Here is a 16941-nt window from a genome sequence, read left to right as displayed (position 1 = left end):
GTTTTGCTCACTGTTGCATCCCAGCAAACGTGGACACCCCAAGAAGGACGACCCAGGAGTGAGGGCAGGACGCGAAGCCAGGCCTGGACGTCCTGCAGAAAAGGGTCTTGGGCCGGGGGTTCACGGCCCCCCTTCCACTCGCCCTCGGCCCTGTGAGCATCCCGTCCATGCTCCAGCTGCCGGCGTCACCACCCTGCCCCCCGTGTGATGTCATGGGGCTTGTGTGACGTCACAGTGGACAAGGCGGGCCTGCTATCGGCTCCAGACTCCACTGGTGGGAGCAGTGGAGGGAGGAGGTGCTGGTTTCTTGTTTGATCCAAAGTTGTCCGCTTGGAGTGTGAGAGGGCTGCGCGGCTGAGGGGGCTTGGTTGGGGACATGGTCGCCAGGTGAGATCCGGGCCCGCGCTGCCTGGCCCCCTGTTCCTGCGCCCCCTGCCCATGAGGTCCCACCTGTGCTAACCCGTTCTATCCCCCAGGTTCCCTTGACCCCCTTGTCTGCCCTTCGACTGCTACAATGAGATACGCACCAGAGTTCAAAAAGTCCCCCTCGCACCTCCTGAAGAAATTTGCAGGTAACGGGGAAGGCCCGCTGCGGCCTGTTTCACTCCACGGTGGTGGCCGTTACTCACCAGGCTGAGCCAGGGGTGGGGGGCAATGGGATGCAGGAAAATGCTGTGCAGCCTTCGTTTTCTTGCAAGTGTCCGTAGAGACGTCTGAGCCGGAGGTGTTCAGTGTCACAAACAGCTGGCTCACGGGGCCCCAGGGTCAAAGACGTTTCCGTGTGATGAGCCACATGGACGCTTCCATCTCAAAACGTCTGTTGCAAGAGCGACTTTCTCTTGAAGAGAACATGTTTCTCAGCAGGAAAGCCTACCTCCCCCATCCTGGGTGCCCGGGGTCTGCGGTCAGACACTCGTACTGGGCCCCGGGGGAAACCAGGGCAGTGGGGCCCGCGAGGCTGCCGGTCTGAGTGTGCATGCATCCACGTGGGGCCACGGAGAGCCACACAGGGTGCCCTGCGCGGGCGAGGAGGGAGGGGCCGTGCCCCCCGGGCACGCTGCTGTGTGACTCAACTTTTCTTCTCGGGGGAGCTTGTCTGCTTGCACTGTGTGATAAAAGATAAGAAAATGGAAGGAAAAGAAATTTGGTTTCTTCCTTTTTTTCTTTCTTTGGCTTGGAGCCTGGACTGGCGGGGGAGGGTTCTGGGCTGGCCAGGCTTCGGTGAGACAGTTTCCCTGTCGCTCGGCACGAATCCACCGAGGACTGGGCTGGGGCTCACTCGCTGGGACGCCCTTCCTGGGGCCAGTCTCTGGGGCTCCATCACACAGGGCAGCCGGGACACGGAGGTCAGTGGGTCTGGCTCTGAGCCGGGCCGCGGGGGGCCCGCTGGAGGGGCTGTGGTTTCTGATCCACAAGGCCCAGGGCAGAGAAGCGGGCTGGCCTGGAGTTGCCCCTCGAGTCTCCTGGCGGAAGCACCCACATGGGGGACAGTGTGTTCTTAGGGCCCGGGAGTGGACAGCCTCTCTCGCCTCTCTGCTTCAGGGCTGTGGGACTGGTGGCCCCGGGGCAGTGGCGATGGAGAGCGGTGCCCACCCCTTCTCCAGGTGTGGGTTAGGGCAGGTTGGTCACTCAGGTGTACCGAGGAAAGCCGGGGTCCCACCTGTGCTAACCTGCTTGGGGCGGGAGGTCGTCTTCCCTGTCCTCACTGACCCACAGGAGGGCCCCGCTCTCCGGGCTCACGTGACCCACCTGCACTTAGACCCTAAGCTGCTATTCCTCCAAGTTTGCGGTGGGGGGTGAATGGGAGCATGTGACAGTACGTCTCTGTCACCCTCTGTAGGCGTCCATGTGGCTGTTACATGTTTTTACTCTGAGACTTGTTGCTAAACTGTTAGATGACAGCTGGTTTTGTCAGCACCTGCCTGCAGCCTTCCTGGGGCCAGATGTGGTGCTTCTCTTGTTGCAGGCTGCCTCTGCTGGGCACTGTGGCCTGGGCAGGGGGTGGGGGAGGACAGGTGTGGGGGCTGGGCAGGGAGTGGGGGAGGGCAGGTGGGGGGCTGGGTGGGGGAGGGGGAGGGCAGGTGTGGAGGCTGGGCAGGTGGAGGGGGGCAGGTGTGGGGGCTGGGCGGGGGGGCAGGTGTGGGGGCTGGGCAGGTGGAAGGAGGTGGGCAGGTGGAGGGTGGGCAGGTGGCGGGGCGGGCAGGTGTGGGGGGCTGGGCAGGGGCAGGGGGAGGGGGAGGGCAGGTGTGGGGGCTGGGCAGGTGGAGGGATGTGGGCAGGTAGAGGGTGGGCAGGGGGAGGTGGAGGGGAGGTGTGGCAGGCGGCCAGGTGGAGGGAGGGGGGGTAGGGACTGGGCAGTTAGAGGAAGCTGGGCAGGTGAGGGGGGCATAGGGTCGTTACAGGCAGCCTGGATGCTGGTGGACCAGAGTTCAGAGCAGAGCCCAGGTGAGCCTGCTGTGCCCATTGGTTCAGACCTTCATCCCTGCCCTGGCCAGGGCTCCCCCTCCATCCTCCAGGATGCAGCCTTGGGAGGCCGTGCCTGACCCTCCTTTACAGACTTCCAAGGGCGCCGTCAAGCCCCGGGGGCAGGTGCCGACTCTGTGCGGGGACCCCCCCGCCCTCCCCCGCAGAAGCGCTGCCTGCCCGGTGTTCTGTCCTCAGGGGTGTGGCTTTAGCTCCCCCACGTCTGGGCTGTCCCCCTGCCGCCGCTGGCAGGGATGGCGTGGCTCAGGTGTGCACCTGAAGGCTTGCACAGCCTCGGGGCACCAGCCTGGGACCGAACATACGGGTGAAGGAACGAGGGAGGCTGTCGAGATGACAGGCAGCCTCCGAAAGAGGGCCCGGCGGGGGCGGGGGGCGGGATTGGCCATCTTCATCTCTGCCCACCATGCCCCAGCTCGCCATGCCTGGCAGGTGCTCGCCAGGTGGGTGTGGGGAGACGGAGGGGTGCACCCCGCCTCTAGGGGCTCAGGTCCTCCTAGCCAAGCAGGGTGCCGGCCTGGGGCTCAGTCGCACGCCGTTCAGATGGCGTCCTGTTGAGGGCAGAGGGCGAGCCGGCGGGTCCCCCACCCCACACCAGGGTGAGTTACACCTTACGGCGTGGTTCTGCGCGCCGGGCCCTCTGCCCGCCCCGAGGGTGGAAGACCCGCGCTGGGCTGGTGGCGGAGCGACGGCCAGGGTGTGCTTGCCAAGCTCGGGACTCCGGCCGTCCTTCATCAGCTGAGCTGACCCCGGGCCAGCCCCGGCCCTAGGCGGTGAGCTCTCTCCACGGCTCTACGGCACTTAGTCCTTCCAGAGCCCCACCGCCGAGACCGCCCCGCCCCGTCCCGTCCGGTCCCCGTCCCGTCCCGTCCCCACTGTAGAGAGACGGGGCTCTGCCAGGTCACGCGCCGGCAGTGGGGGAGGGGACTTGAGCGCAGGGACCTGGCGTGTGGCCTGTGCTCTTGGCCCTTGTGGCTGGATTACGTGGCCTCTCAAACCAGCGTCCTTTCCCTCGCGAGGGGCCGTGACGTTGAGAGTAGTTCCGCGACCGTGCCTTGTAAACTGTGAAGTGCCTTACAAGTGCCGTGTGTGTGGAGTGGCCGCAAGGAAAACGTGGGGCTCAACAGCGGGCCGGTCTGCGGTCCTCCCCTCCCACAAGCACTGTCCCCTCGTCTGAACCCTCCTGTCTCCACCCTGCGGACGGCCGGCTGGGCGCTTTCCAGACCCCAGCTCTGAAGGGGTCACGCCAGGGATGGAGAAGTAGACGAGATTCTTCTGGGGGCAACTTCCCAGAAACACACCCAGACCGCGGGGGAGGTCCAGGCAGATAAAACAGCCCTGGGAGGGTGGGGTGGGCGCGGAGATCTCAGATGTGCTGGGAGACTGACCTTCTGCACAGGTGCTCTGGGGACCAGCTGCCCTTCCAGACTGTTCCATGAAAGCAGCCGGACTGGGAAATCACAGACCCACGTGTTCTCATGCGGGGAGTGATGTTGAAGAGAAGAGTCATTATGAACAAAATTATGCCTCCACAGCTTGTTTCCTGCCTGTGCTCTTTGCTGAAATAATCCTCTGCTGTCATGGAGCACCTTGGAGAAGCCTAGGTCCTCTGGCTCTGTGAAGACAGTGGGGTGATGGGGACCCCAGCTCTCCTGGTCAGCTGTGTGCTCTTGGGTTTCCTGGAACTTTGTGGACAACGTGGAGGGGGCTGAGCACACCTGTGTTTGCCACCACGCGGGCTGTCATCCTGTGGGGCCCCTGCTCTGAATTGTGTGGGAGTCGCCCACGAGTGCGGTGGTGGCCGTGCTCCCCAGGCCGCCACCGTGAGGGCCTGGGCGGGCTCCCTGCAGCCCAGACCCCATCGGAGGCGAAGCTGGGCACGGCTGGCATGCCTTTAAATGGATGACACGCCCTGCAGGGCGACTGAGCACTCGGTGACCAGCTAGTCTAGTGGTGCTAGACCACCGACTGAGCACTCGGTGAGCACCCTGGCCAGCTAGCCGGGCTCCGGGAGAGGGCAGTGGTGCAGGAGGGTGACGCGGGCTTCTCTGTCCCCTGAGCCCGCCCAGCCTGGCTGCTGTGCGCGCGGTGGCATTCCGGCCGCACGCCTCGGGAAGGAGCGGGAGGGACAGTGGGTTTCTCTGGAGCCCCCGCCCTCGGGCCGGGAGACCCCAGCAGGGTTTGGGCAGACACTGCTGCCTGCTCCTGAGGGGACTCACGGGTCCTCGAGGCTGGAAGCGCATCAGCATTCGGCGCTGGGATGCGTCCCCCGCCGTCTGCGCCGCTGGGCCCACAGCCCGGATACCAGCTTGCTTGCTTCTGGTCAAAACTGACACTTTACGTTCTGTCCTTTTAAATTATGGAATAATCTTCAGCCTGAGTTGATAACTTTAACTCACCGTGTGCTCCCCGGTGAATTAGTCACACCTTGTGCCTGCGCCCCGATGTCTGTCGTATCCGATCTTCGTCTTCCGTTTGCTTTGCGGACGCCGGTCCCAGTGCCGCTGAGATGCACCATGTCCTCCGTCGTTAGAGGACCCGCATCAGTGCCGGCAGTTAACTCGACATTGTTTTGTTCAGAAATCGGATTCATCCTAGGCCTTGGGGGAGGGATTTGTATGGTGCATAATTAAACACGTCACCCCCCCGCGCCAGCCTCGGAGCGCCCCTGGCCACGGGCTGGGGCTCCTGGCAGCGCTGTGTGTCTGCTTTGCAGTGTGTGACATTCCTCTGTACGACGTCTGTGACTACAACGTCACCAGGGACCGCTGCAAGGAGCTCGGCTGCTGCTTTTATAAGGACGTGTGCTATGAGAAAGCCGTCCCCGGTGAGCATCCGCGCCCCCCGCCCCAGGCCGAGCAGCCACCGGGGCCCACGGCTTCGTGCCCCCGCGGCCCCCGCTGCGCCCCGGTTCCATCACTCTGGCGAGTTAGCGGGGCGAAGGAAGTTCACTCCCAGATGGAGCTGAGCTGATACAAGAAGGGTCCGGGAAGACCCTGGGCGTGCGGGGAGGGGGCAGAAGCCGCTGGTTCGGGGCGGGGCTGGCCGCTGGTTGTGCCCAAGGTCAGACCCCACGGGGCTTCTCCACAGCCCGTCACGGTCAGCACGAAACCAGACCCCACTGAGTGCGCCCTGACCCCGGGAGTCGGGATGCGCCTGGGACGGCGGGGCCAGCAGGGCGTCCCGAGACGGGGAGGCTGTGGGAGCGGGGGGAGGCCACCACCCCCACAGGAGGGCCTGCTTCCGCCGGGGCTGAGGGATTCACAGTTGAGTGGGGGAGTTAGGTGCGGGGCAGGGTACAAGCCGGGATGCCCTGGGGGAAGGGGTCTTCTAGTTACACCGTCTGGGGCTTTGCTCACACTTCAGAGCTTTGGGCCTCTCGGCCTCTAGAATTTCCTAAATTAGTATTTCCAAACCCTCACAAAATTCACTTGATGATTGATGTGTTTTCTTGCCCTGTTTGCGGCCCTTTTAGAAATGAGGGTGCTTGGCTCTAGGAGAGTTTGGAGAGGAATGGGGTGTGTGGGGGGGGGGCGGCCTACACAAGGTCTTGCCAGAGAGAAGGAAGGTGCCCCACAGACAGAAGCTGGCACGGGCCACGGACACTCAGCAGCTCCCATGCTGTGGGAGGACGTGTCCTGGGCCCTCCCTGTCCCAGGCCACTCTCCCCTGTCCTCACCTCCCCAGTGGATAAAGGCACGCTTGTGCCGGGAGACTGGAAAGGTTTCTTGTTCTCTCCTCCGAGCCCCAGGCAGGCTGAGCCCTTGGAGGTGAGACGCAGAGTGAGCTCTCTCATTCCTGGACATGGGAAGGCCTAGGGAGTCAGAAACATTCATGACTCATAACTGTTCCCAAGGAGTGACCCATGGGGCTGCCTGATCCCACAGACCCCAAACCCTAAGCCAGCTCCTTGTTCAAGAAGGAAGTGACGTTCTGCGCAAAAAGATCGAAGAACCCAAAGCATCCGCAGGGTCCTGGCTCACCAAGGGGGTGCATCTGTCTGGCTTTATGGTGAAGATTTGGCACTTAGGGCAAAAGAGGAGGAAGTTTGGCTTCTCAGAAGGAGGTGAAAGCAGAGGCCACAAGAAATGCCATTAATAGCTGAGAAGATTTTCTGATGACAATTTCTCATCCAGATCTTGAGTTGGAAGGCTTGGGACCAGACTCTCCTTACTTCTCTCTGCATCTGGGAGACCAGAGCAACCCTAGGATCCCACACCTTTCCCTGTACCTGTAGATAGAAACAGCTGGAAGTTACCTCTTTTTTGGTTATTTTTATTGAGATAAAATTCTCATACCGTACAACTTACCCCTTTAAATAAAGTGTACAATTCAGTGGTTTTTAGTGTCTTCACAAAATTGGGCAACCATCACCACTATCACTTCCAGAACATTTGTATTAGCCCCAAAGAAGCCCTGTACTCATCAACTGGACGATCCCCATCCCCTCCCACCTCCAGCCCCTGGTGACCACTGACCTGGACGTTTCACATTCATGGAATCATACAGTATGTAGCCTTGTGTGTCTGGCTCCTTTCACATGTTTTCAGAACTCATGCCCGTGGGAGCAGGTCAGCACTGCATTCCTGTTTATGGCTGAGTAATACTCCATTGTAGGGATAGACCACACTTGGTTTATCCCTCTGTTAGCTGATGGAAATTTGGGTTGTCCCCACTTGTTAGCTACTAGGAACATGTGTGTATAAGTTTTTGCATGAACATATGTTTTCACTTCTCTTGGGTATTTACCCAGAAGTGGAATTTCTGGATCATTTATTAAATATACTTAAAATGTTTAAAGAACTGCCAAACTATTTTCGACAGTAGCTGCACTGTTTGACAGTCTCAACATTACCTAAATTCCAATTTCTCCGGATCCTCACCAACACTAGTTGTCTGTCTTTTTGATGTTCGCCGCCATGATGGATATGAAGTTGTGTCTCACTGTGGTTTGGATGGTATTTCTCTGATGAGTAATGATGTTGAGTACCTTTGCATGTGCATTTGGCCATTTGTATGTCATCTCTGAAGAAGTCTATTCACATTTCTGGCACAGTTTTTAACTCGATTAATTGTCTTTTTATTGTGGTGTTGGAAGAGCTCTGTATCTATTCTGGATAGTAGACCCTTATCAGATATGTGATTTGCAACTACTTTTCCCAATCTGTTGGTCATCTTTTCACTTTCTTGATAGTGTCTCTTTGAAGCACAACATTTTTTAGTTTTTTTTTTTTCTAAGATTTTATTTATTTATTTGAGAGAGAGAATGAGATAGAGCACGAGAAGGGGGAGGGTCAGAGGGAGAAGCAGACTCCCTGCCGAGCAGGGAGCCCGATGCGGGACTCGATCCAGGGACTCGATCCAGGGACTCCAGGATCATGACCTGAGCCGAAGGCAGTCGCTTAACCGACTGAGCCACCCAGGCGCCCACATTTTTTAGTTTTGATGATGCCTTGTTTATCTATTTGTTCTGTGGTTGCTTGGGCTTTTGGTGTCATAGCTAAGAAACCATTGTCTAATCCGAGGTCACAAAGATTTACATCTCTGTTATTTTCTAAGAGTTTTATGGTTTTAGCTTATACATTTATGGCTTTGGTCCATTTTGACTCAATTTTTTTCTTCCTCGGTGTGAGGCAGGGATCCTGTTTCATTCTTTTGCATCTAGATATCCAGGTATTCTAGCAGCATTTGTTGAAAAGACTATGCTTTCTCCATTGAATTGCTTTGGCATCCTTGTCTGAAATCAATTGCCCATAAATGTGAGGGTTTATTTCTGGGCTCTCAGTTTTATTCCACTAAGCCAGTACCACACTACTTTGATTACTATAGCTTTAAGATAAATGTTGAAATTGAAAAGCATGACTTCTCCAATTTTGTTCTTTTTCAAGATTGTTTTGGTTACTATGGGTTCTTTGCATTTCCATATTAATTTAGGACCAGCTTGTCAATTTCTGGGGAAAAAAAATGCCCTCTGAGATGTTGATAGGGATTGTGTTGAATCTATAGATAACTTGGGGGTGGGATATTGCCATTTTAATAATGTTAAGTATTCCGACCCATGAACAAGGGATGTCTTTCCATTTATTTAGGTCATCTTTAATTTCTCTCTGCAATATTTTGTAGTTTTCCATGTACCAATCTTGCCTTTCTTTTGTTAAATTTATTCCTAAGTATTTTATTCTCTGATGTTACTGTAAATGGATATATGTCCTTAATTTGATTTTCAGATTGTATATAGAATCCTAGTATAGACACAAGAGAATTGAAAGGTTGCTGGAATATAGAAATGCAACTGATTTTTGTATTGTGATCTTGTATCCTGCCACCTTCTTGGACTTGTGTATTAGTTCTACTCATTTATAGTTGATTACTTAGGATTTTCTAGATACAAGAGTGTATCATCAGCAAATAGAGATTTTTTTTACTTCTTTTTTCCAATATAGTTGGTTTGATTTCATTTTCTTGCTTAATTGCCCTGGCTGGAAACTCTAGTACATGAGGAATAGAACCAGTGAGAATGGACATCCTCATCTGGTTCCTGATCTTAGGGGGATGTTTTCAGTGTTTCATCCATAAGTATGATGGTAGCTATGGGTTTTACCAAAGGTCAGGTTGAGTAAGTTCCCTTCTCTTCCTAGTTACCTGAGTGTTTTTATTATGAAGGGATGTTGGATTTTATCAAATTCTTTTTGGGCATCTTTTGGATACCTTAGTGATGCTCTTTATTACTCATATGGATTTGAGTTACTGTCTAGTATCCTACCCTTTCATCCTGAAGGACTCCCTTTTAGTATTTCTTGTAAGGCAGGTCTGCTAGTGATGAATTCTCTCAGTTTCTGTTTGGGAATGTCTTAATTTGTCCATTTTTGGAGGATAGAGTCGCAGTGTATAAAATTCCTGATTAGCAGTCTTTTTCTGTCAACACTTTGAATATTTCATCATCTTGCCTTCTGGCCTCCAAGGTTTCTGATGGGGAATCTGCTGTTAATCTTTACGTTTCTTTATATATATCATGTTGCTTCTCTTCTGTTTTCAAGATTCTCTGTCTTTTGACTGTTTATTATGTATCTAGGGGTGGATCTCTTTAAGTTTATCCTAATCATCAAATTTAGGAAGATTTGTCATTTCTTCAGCTATTCTTCTCCTTTCTCTCCACTACTCCTGGGACTCCCGTTGTGCATATTGGTCCACTCCATGGTATCTCACAGGTCTCTGAGGCTCTGTTAACTTTTCTTGATTCTATTTTCTGTTGCTCAGATAGTCTCAGCTGATTTATCTTCAAGTTTGCAGATTCTTCCTTTTGTCTGCTCAAATCTATTGAACTCCTCTAGTGATATTTTCATTTCTGTTACACTCTCAGCTCCAGAATTTCTGTTTTGTTCTTTAAAAAAATAATTTCTGTGTCTGTAATTGGTATTCTCTATTTGGTGAGATATCATTCTCCTACTTTACCTCTTCCAACATGGTTTCCTTTAGTTTTTTGACCGTATTTAAAGTAGCTAATGTAAAATCTTTAGTGAGCCAACATCTGGTCATCCTCAGGGACAGTTTCTGGCTTGTATGTGTGTGTGTGTGTGTGTGTGTTCGTACTTTCTTGTTTCTTTACATATCTAATATTTTTTTTATTGAAAACTAGACATTTAAAAATATGTGGCAACTCTGAAAATCATGTTCACCTGCCTCACCAAAGTTGTTGTTAGCATCGTTTAATGACCTTTCTGAACTAACTCTGTCAAGTCTGTATTGTTTGTGGTTTGTGACCATTGAAGACTCGGCTTGGTTAGCTTACTGGTCAGCTAATGACTGGAAAATCTGCTTAGATTCTTGGAAACAAAAAGTCTCAATCTTCGTGTAGGGGCCTTCTGTGTGTGTTGAGGTACACCTTCAACAGTCAGCCAGATAGTTTCCAGCTGTGCCTTACTCTTTACTTCATGCTTACACAGACTCAAGGTAAGCCAGAAGTGAGAGTTTAGGGCCTTCTCAGCTATTTCCTAAGTACGTGCACAGCCTTGGGCATGCCCATTGCCCTCTGGATCCCAAGGAATATGTTACAGCTTTTCAGACCTCCCTACAAACAGATACTGCCCCAGATTTTCCTTTTAAACTTTTTGGTCGACCTATTATCTACCCCCAACTGCTATCAGCCACTTTAGCCATCATGATTTTCAACAATTGCCTCTGATTGTTTTCAACAAATGCCTGAGAAGAAGCTGTTCACACTAAATTAGCTCCAAGTCAGGTCAAATAAAGACAACCTTGCAAGTGAGATCTTCTAGCGAAGCACCGGCTGGATCAAATAATGACCGTTCTTTGGGGCTGGGCTTTGAAGAAGCTCCAGCCCTGCTCTGCCCCCTTCAGAGATGCCAGGCTGCTAGTGGTCACCATGCTTGTGGGCTGTTGGGTTAAGACTACCATGGAATTGGAGGTGAGCAGAAGCAGGAATAGGGCCAGTTAAAATGTCCACATTTCACTGTTCTTACTGACACTTATCTGTTCATCTGCAAACTTTTGATTGGTTAATTTTCAGAGTTCTGAAAAAGTTTATTCTGATAAATGTTGCCAGTGTTCGCATTGGTTTTATGGAGGAGGGGTTGGGGAGGGGGCTTCTTTTCTACCCTTTTTTTTTCTGATGTCACACTGAAAATTCCAGACTTTAATGAACCTCAGGTCTAATTGCACACAGTTGGGTAGTAAAAGCTGCAATGAGACACAGCACTTTGTTTTTAAATTTGTTTATTGTCCTCTCCTTCGCTCATTGTGAAACCTACAACCTGTAGCCAGAATCTTACCTGAAAGATCCTCTAGAGCCCGGGTCTTCCAGTGTGGAATGGCCTATCATCCAGCAGCTTGTGCTCCGGGGTACGTGACAGCTATTCCTGAGTTGAGGGCATGGCACTGGGTGGTGGTTTGGCCATAATTTGCTGCTTTTGGCATTTGTCACCTTTTTGTCATTTTGTGGCATCGGTGGTTTGACACACATCTCACTGTTGGAGGGCAACAGACGAGCACATCGTGGAGCTTTGCTTCTTGGCTCCCGTGTCCTAAGCACTTATGTATCTTAGTTTTTTGTTTACCATTTGGGGCTTCTAAAAGCAGGAAACATTCACATCCAAAGGGCATTTGAATTTGTTCTTTCAATATTCCACATATGAAGATGCAGAAGACATTCAGTTACTAAGTCAGGTCTCACATGTGGTCATAGTCTTTGGCTGTCACTCCGGTTTCCTCATGTCCCAGTGAAACGGCCCCAACAGCATAAGGTGGTGAGATGGAACCTGGAAGGCAGATCGTGGCTAGCGAGGACACACAGACTCAAGCTGCTGCCACTGCTTTTCCCATCTGTCCCTCCCCTGAATGTCTTCTCATGAGAATTTTAGGAGAAAGTTAGCCATTTTGCACATGTTAGTATGTAATCCAAACATAACGTGCATTAATATTATTACCTCATGTCTGTAACTCATTTGAAAGATGAGCCTTATTCTTTATAGCACCTTACTTATTAGTGTCTGTAAGGAACCCAGAAAAGAACACAGACCCTCAGGAGTTTTTTGTCCGGGCAGGGGGTTCACTGTTGTACAAGTAGTTACGTCATTTTTGCATGGAGGCAAATGTTAGTCCTCTTCCCATCCATTCAGTTTTAATAAATGAGTTTTGTGGGCTAGGCTTTATTTTAACTTCTGACTTCTTTCAAGCTTGAGAGGTTGGGCCATCTGTGGGAAGAGTCTGGGCAGTGAGCCCTACATTTGGGTTCTCACTGTGCCCCCAAATTATTTTTCATTTCCTTGACATCTTTCTCATTCAAGACGGCAAGTGAACCTTTGTGCTGTGTAAGTTGTAGTATTCAGTGACAGGGTATTATGAGTTCTTTGTGCACATAATTCCATGTTATGAAAACCTTTCACCAACTTCTTAAATTGGCTGGTTTGAAGTGCACATTGTGTTATGGCATAATCTGTATTATTAAGAATATGAACTTGGGGAATTAGCATCAGATCTTTGAGAAAGAATTGGGAATTCAAAGAGAATGACTTGCCTTCATTCTTCAGTCTTGATTTAGGGCACATTATTTAACATGTCACTTCTTCTAAGTGTTTGACTTCTGTTTCTTCATGGGACTAGCTGAGATGATTTCAAAACTTTTAACTGTATCTGGGGGCGAAATTACCAAGAGATTACTTAAAGATAATAATGCTTTCTTCAGTTGTTGCTATTTTTCAGTGACCAATCATAATATATGGTTTATGATAAACCATATATATTGTTGATAGCAAATCATGTGCTGGCCAGATCCTGCGCAGAGAGGCTCACAGAGACTCAGTCTCTGCCTCCAAGAACTTGACACCAAAGACTGAAAATACTTACACGTGTAAAGATTTGGAAGATATACTGACAATCGGATATTCCAACGTTGTCCGTGTGTGTCTCTTTCACGGCTTCACCCACATAAATTCTAAATTTACTCCATGAACCAGGACACAAAATCACACTAAGGAACATACATGTCCTGGAATTCGAGAATTTGAGGGCTCTCTTCTTGTCCCTTAAAAGCTCCTGGTTTGATCATTTCCATTCAGTTCATTCAGCGTCATTTAAGTGCACTTTCTCTGTGCCATGCCCTTTGCCACACCCTCGTATTAGTTACTTATGCTGTTTAACGAACTACCCAGAACTTAGTGGCCTAAAGCGACAGCTTAGAGGCTTGGCTGGGTGGTGTGGGCTTGGCGACTCACGAGGTGGCAGTCATCTGAGGGCCAGACTGGGGCTGGAGGGCCTGCTCTGAGACGGCTTGCTTTGCTGGTGAGTGGTACTAAGGGTTAACAGGAAGCCCTTTTCGTGCTGAGAGACCTGCTTGCCTGTCCTTACGACATGGTGATGGCCTCTTCCCAGAGCAGGTGGCCTGAGAAAGTCGGGTAGAAGACACAATGACTCTGACCTAGCCCCGGCAGTTACACCCTGCCCAGTGCCCTTGGTTCAGAGGTCAGCCCTATGCAATGTAGAAGCGTCTGCACCGGGGTGCGAATACCAGGAGGCAAGCATCCCTGCAGGCCATCCTGCAGGCTGGTTATTACAGCCCTGGAGATGGAAAGATGAACTGAGGTGAACACATTTCCACGGGAAACGCATCAGTGAAAGAAAGAAAGCAGCTGATTAGAACAGAGCCTTCAACAAGCAGCTTGCTGCTTGGTTCACTGCTGTGGCGTGCTGGCCACCCCACAGGCCAGGTCCCACCGCCCCCTCCAGCCTCTCCCTGATGGACCCTTGACCGTGGAGTGCCCATCGCATGTATGGCTGACCATCACTTACTGAGCTCGGATCAGTAGGGGACAAGTAAGCATTTGGGCTGCTATCACTGAGCGGTTTGGCTTCAACCCCCTTCAGTTCTCTGACTTCAGCCCCCATGTTAAGGATCCTGGAGGCCCCGTCTGTTCTCAGAGACGCTCTGGGTTAGTCCAGGGAATGCAGTTCCCACTGGAATCGCTCTTCCATGCCTGTGAGGCAGCTTTCTCTGCAGCTACTGCTTACCTTCTCTTGTGGGTTGAATTTTAACCCCCCCACCCCACCCCACCCCGCCCCCGCCACCATCGATGCCTTGAAGGCCAAACTCTGGTACCTGTGAATGTGACCTTAGTTAGAAACACGGTCTTTACAGATGTGATTAGTTAAGATGAGGTCACACTGGACTACCATGGGTCCCTTATAAGAGGAGACCTAGAGATGCCCAGAGCACGCACAGGGGAGAGCGCCCCATGAAGACGGTGTCCCAAGGGAAGCTGCCACGTGATGACAGAGAGCCAGGTGAGGGGTCTCCAAGCCAAGGACACCAAGGAGCGCCGGGACCTGCAAGAGCTGGAGAGGCAGAAAGGAGCCCCCGGAGCCTTCTGGGGATGCCACCGTGGACTTTGGCCTGCACAGCTGTGAGACCGCATCTCCCTGTCGTCTGAAGCAACCCACTGGTGGCATTTTGTTACGTCAGCCTCCGCACGTGAATGAACCTCCAGGGACGTGGCATCTAATGGTGTTACTGCTGGTTAAGGACAGGTGAAAACGGTTTAGAGGAGGAGGTAAGAGAACTGGAGCAAACCCTGTTGCTTGAGGTAGGGGTGTGCAAAGAAGCCAGTCTCTGCCCTTTGAAAGAGTGAAAAGCAGTGCGAGACGAGGCATGATGGTAATAATACGATAGGGACACAGCACGAACTGCGTGCCAGGCGCCGTGTCGGGAGCTCCGCCTGCGTCCCGTCCCGTCCCGACCTCACCCCAACCGAGAGGGTGCTGGTCGCAGGGCCTTCACTGAGCGTGCTCATGGGGGCTGCCTGGGCACCAGGACCCTGGGACACAGCCCCTCGCTCTGCCTGAGCCCAGGAGCCATGGACCCCAAACGTCAGTCCCAACGGGAGAGGCGCCTGCAATGGAGGGCCCCCACGGGAAGGCTTCCCCGGGTGGGGGCGGGGGGAAGGGGCCCAGAACGTTCCCACAGCTGGAAGCACGGGAATAGGGGCCGCTGCCCAAGAGTCACCCTGGAGGCCCAGGTTCTTCTGTTGGGTCGAGTCTAGAGAAGACAGGGGGACAGGGGAAGGCCCTCCTTAATACAGAGACACTCAGCCAGTGGAATGTGGCTATCAGCCAAGAGGCATTCTCCTTCTCTTCAGCCTTGGGACAGCTCACCCTAATGTTGAGGAACCGTTTCTGGGGAGTTGGGGTGGGGGGCCCCCGTTCATGGGCGGCAAAGGGGCTTTTCTGGAGAAGAGACGAGGGCGCCGCCTGCACTGTCCCCACGGGCAGCCCTCAGCTGTCCTCTGCGTGGCCCACGTGGAGCCTCACGTGTCTGTGGGGCCTTGGAGTCCTCGGCAGCGGCCCGGTCGGGGGCGGTGGTGGAGGAGAGGCCACGGGCAGCAGGGGCAGGGCGCCACCTGCCTCGGGCGGGAGGCCTGACTTCCGTAACGGAAACTGTTTTCCAGTCTATGTGCAGCTGTTCTCTGCCTTGATCGTGATCATCGCCGGGGCCTTCATCATCACTATCATTTACAGGTCAGTCGCTCCTCCACTGAACGCACCTGCAGAAGGTGTGGGACGCAGGGTGGCGAGGAGCGGGTGGGGCTGTCGCGGCCAGAGGGGCCCAGCGGCTCCCCCAGAGCTCCTGATGACGCCCCCAGCAGTTAAGGAGCTCCGACATGGTCCGCGTCCTGCTCGCCCCCGTCCGCCCACGAGCGGGGCGCGGGGCTCCCCGCCCGGTGTGTCTGCAGGGCGCTCTGGGCTGTGAGCCACGGTGTAGACGTGCTCCAGACACGAATCTCCCCTCTCATTTCGGTGATGAGGACACAAGGCCACGGCAGCTGGCGGCTGCCCACGGTCAGAGCCTGGATTCATCATTGCCACCCGGGGCCGAGTGACCCCACCTCAAACCCCCTTACGACACAGGAGCCACGGAGACTAGCACGTCACTTTGTCCAGAAGCAAAGAAAACCCCTCCCCTGCTCTGAGCGGTGCCAGGTGATATCTTGAGTGACCTGCCTGCACACTCACCTTGTCCCTGTCTGTTCTCGCCCTTGGGCATCTGGACGCCACGCACGACCGTGTGTGTGGTGCACACATCAGAAGCTGAAGTGGGCATGGCTACGGCAAAGCACGTGTGCCCCTGTTTTAGGGAGGCGTCCTGGTGAAGGACTGGACAACCCATTGAGTTGTCCGCCTTCAATTTCTCTGTTGCCCTCAGAGTCGTTCAAGAGAACAGGAGAGAAAAGGAAGCGCCCACGGGCATACCTCTGTTTCCCAAGTCCAGCAAGACAGCGGAGGCAGCCCCATCAGGCGAGCAGGTGGCCTCCCAGCCGGCGAGTATGGAGCCCTTGGGCAAGAGTGAGATCATCAGGGAGGAGGACGGTAAGACGGCAGGTCGTCCAGGCCCAGGGCACAGCTTGGCTCCCGCAGAAACCCCGTCCGGGACAGGCCCGCCCCGTGGCGGGCAGGGCAGGGAGGCGTGCGGGCGGCCGCGGGGCTGGGCGAGTCAGCACCCGCAGACCGAATCGGGTGCTTCCTGGCGGGGGTGCGGGAACGCGTGGCCCAAGGGGTGGGAGCAGCCCCTCAGGACCCGGCACCTCTGCTTTTGTGTATTTATTAACCATCTCCGGAGGGGAGGGCTTTGGCGGTTGCTTGTTGCTCTTCATAGGTGAGCACCTGGCCAGGTTAGAGATGGAAGCACCCTAAACCCTCAGCTCTACCTCAGGCTGTGTGGACGCGTGCTCTCTGGGCCTCTTGTTCCCCATTAGTCGCGAAGACTCGGTTTCACCGGAGCAACCGGGCAGAGAAAAGGCCTACCCAGACACCTTGTAGGGTCTGGACGGCTGCCCCTGCCGAGCTGTCTGAGCCACGGTACTTTCCCGCAGGGCAGGACGTGCACCCCCTTCTTGGGGGCTTCTGCAGAGCGAGGCCACGAGAAGTGGAGACACTTCCCCTTTGGTGACAGGG

At 53.7% G+C, this 16941-nt stretch overlaps 1 protein-coding gene across 1 annotated transcript; it reads left to right on the top strand.

Annotated features, from left to right (window-relative positions):
• Window positions 1-514: 514 nt before the first annotated feature.
• On the top strand, window positions 515-16680 carry TEX29 (testis expressed 29). Its single transcript, XM_035003780.1, has 5 exons — window positions 515-572; window positions 5198-5308; window positions 15438-15507; window positions 16193-16356; window positions 16643-16680. The coding sequence occupies exons 1-5, from the start codon at window positions 515-517 to the stop codon at window positions 16678-16680; spliced, it is 441 nt and encodes a 146-aa protein (XP_034859671.1).
• Window positions 16681-16941: the final 261 nt, after the last annotated feature.

Source organism: Mirounga leonina, unplaced genomic scaffold (genome assembly GCF_011800145.1).
Source record: "Mirounga leonina isolate KUSES-001 unplaced genomic scaffold, KU_Mleo_1.0 Mir_127, whole genome shotgun sequence".
NCBI classification, from domain to species: Eukaryota; Metazoa; Chordata; class Mammalia; order Carnivora; family Phocidae; genus Mirounga; species Mirounga leonina.
This window is presented reverse-complemented; position numbering and strand designations above follow the sequence as displayed.

Excerpts from the sequence above, each read along its gene's own strand:
- TEX29 (XM_035003780.1), top strand. The coding sequence starts at position 515 with ATGAGATACGCACCAGAGTTCAAAAAGTCCCCCTCGCACCTCCTGAAG. Across the intron at positions 573-5,197 it reads CCTCCTGAAGAAATTTGCAG|TGTGTGACATTCCTCTGTAC; the intron begins GTAACGGGGAAG and ends TCTGCTTTGCAG. Across the intron at positions 16,357-16,642 it reads GATCATCAGGGAGGAGGACG|GTGAGCACCTGGCCAGGTTA; the intron begins GTAAGACGGCAG and ends TGCTCTTCATAG.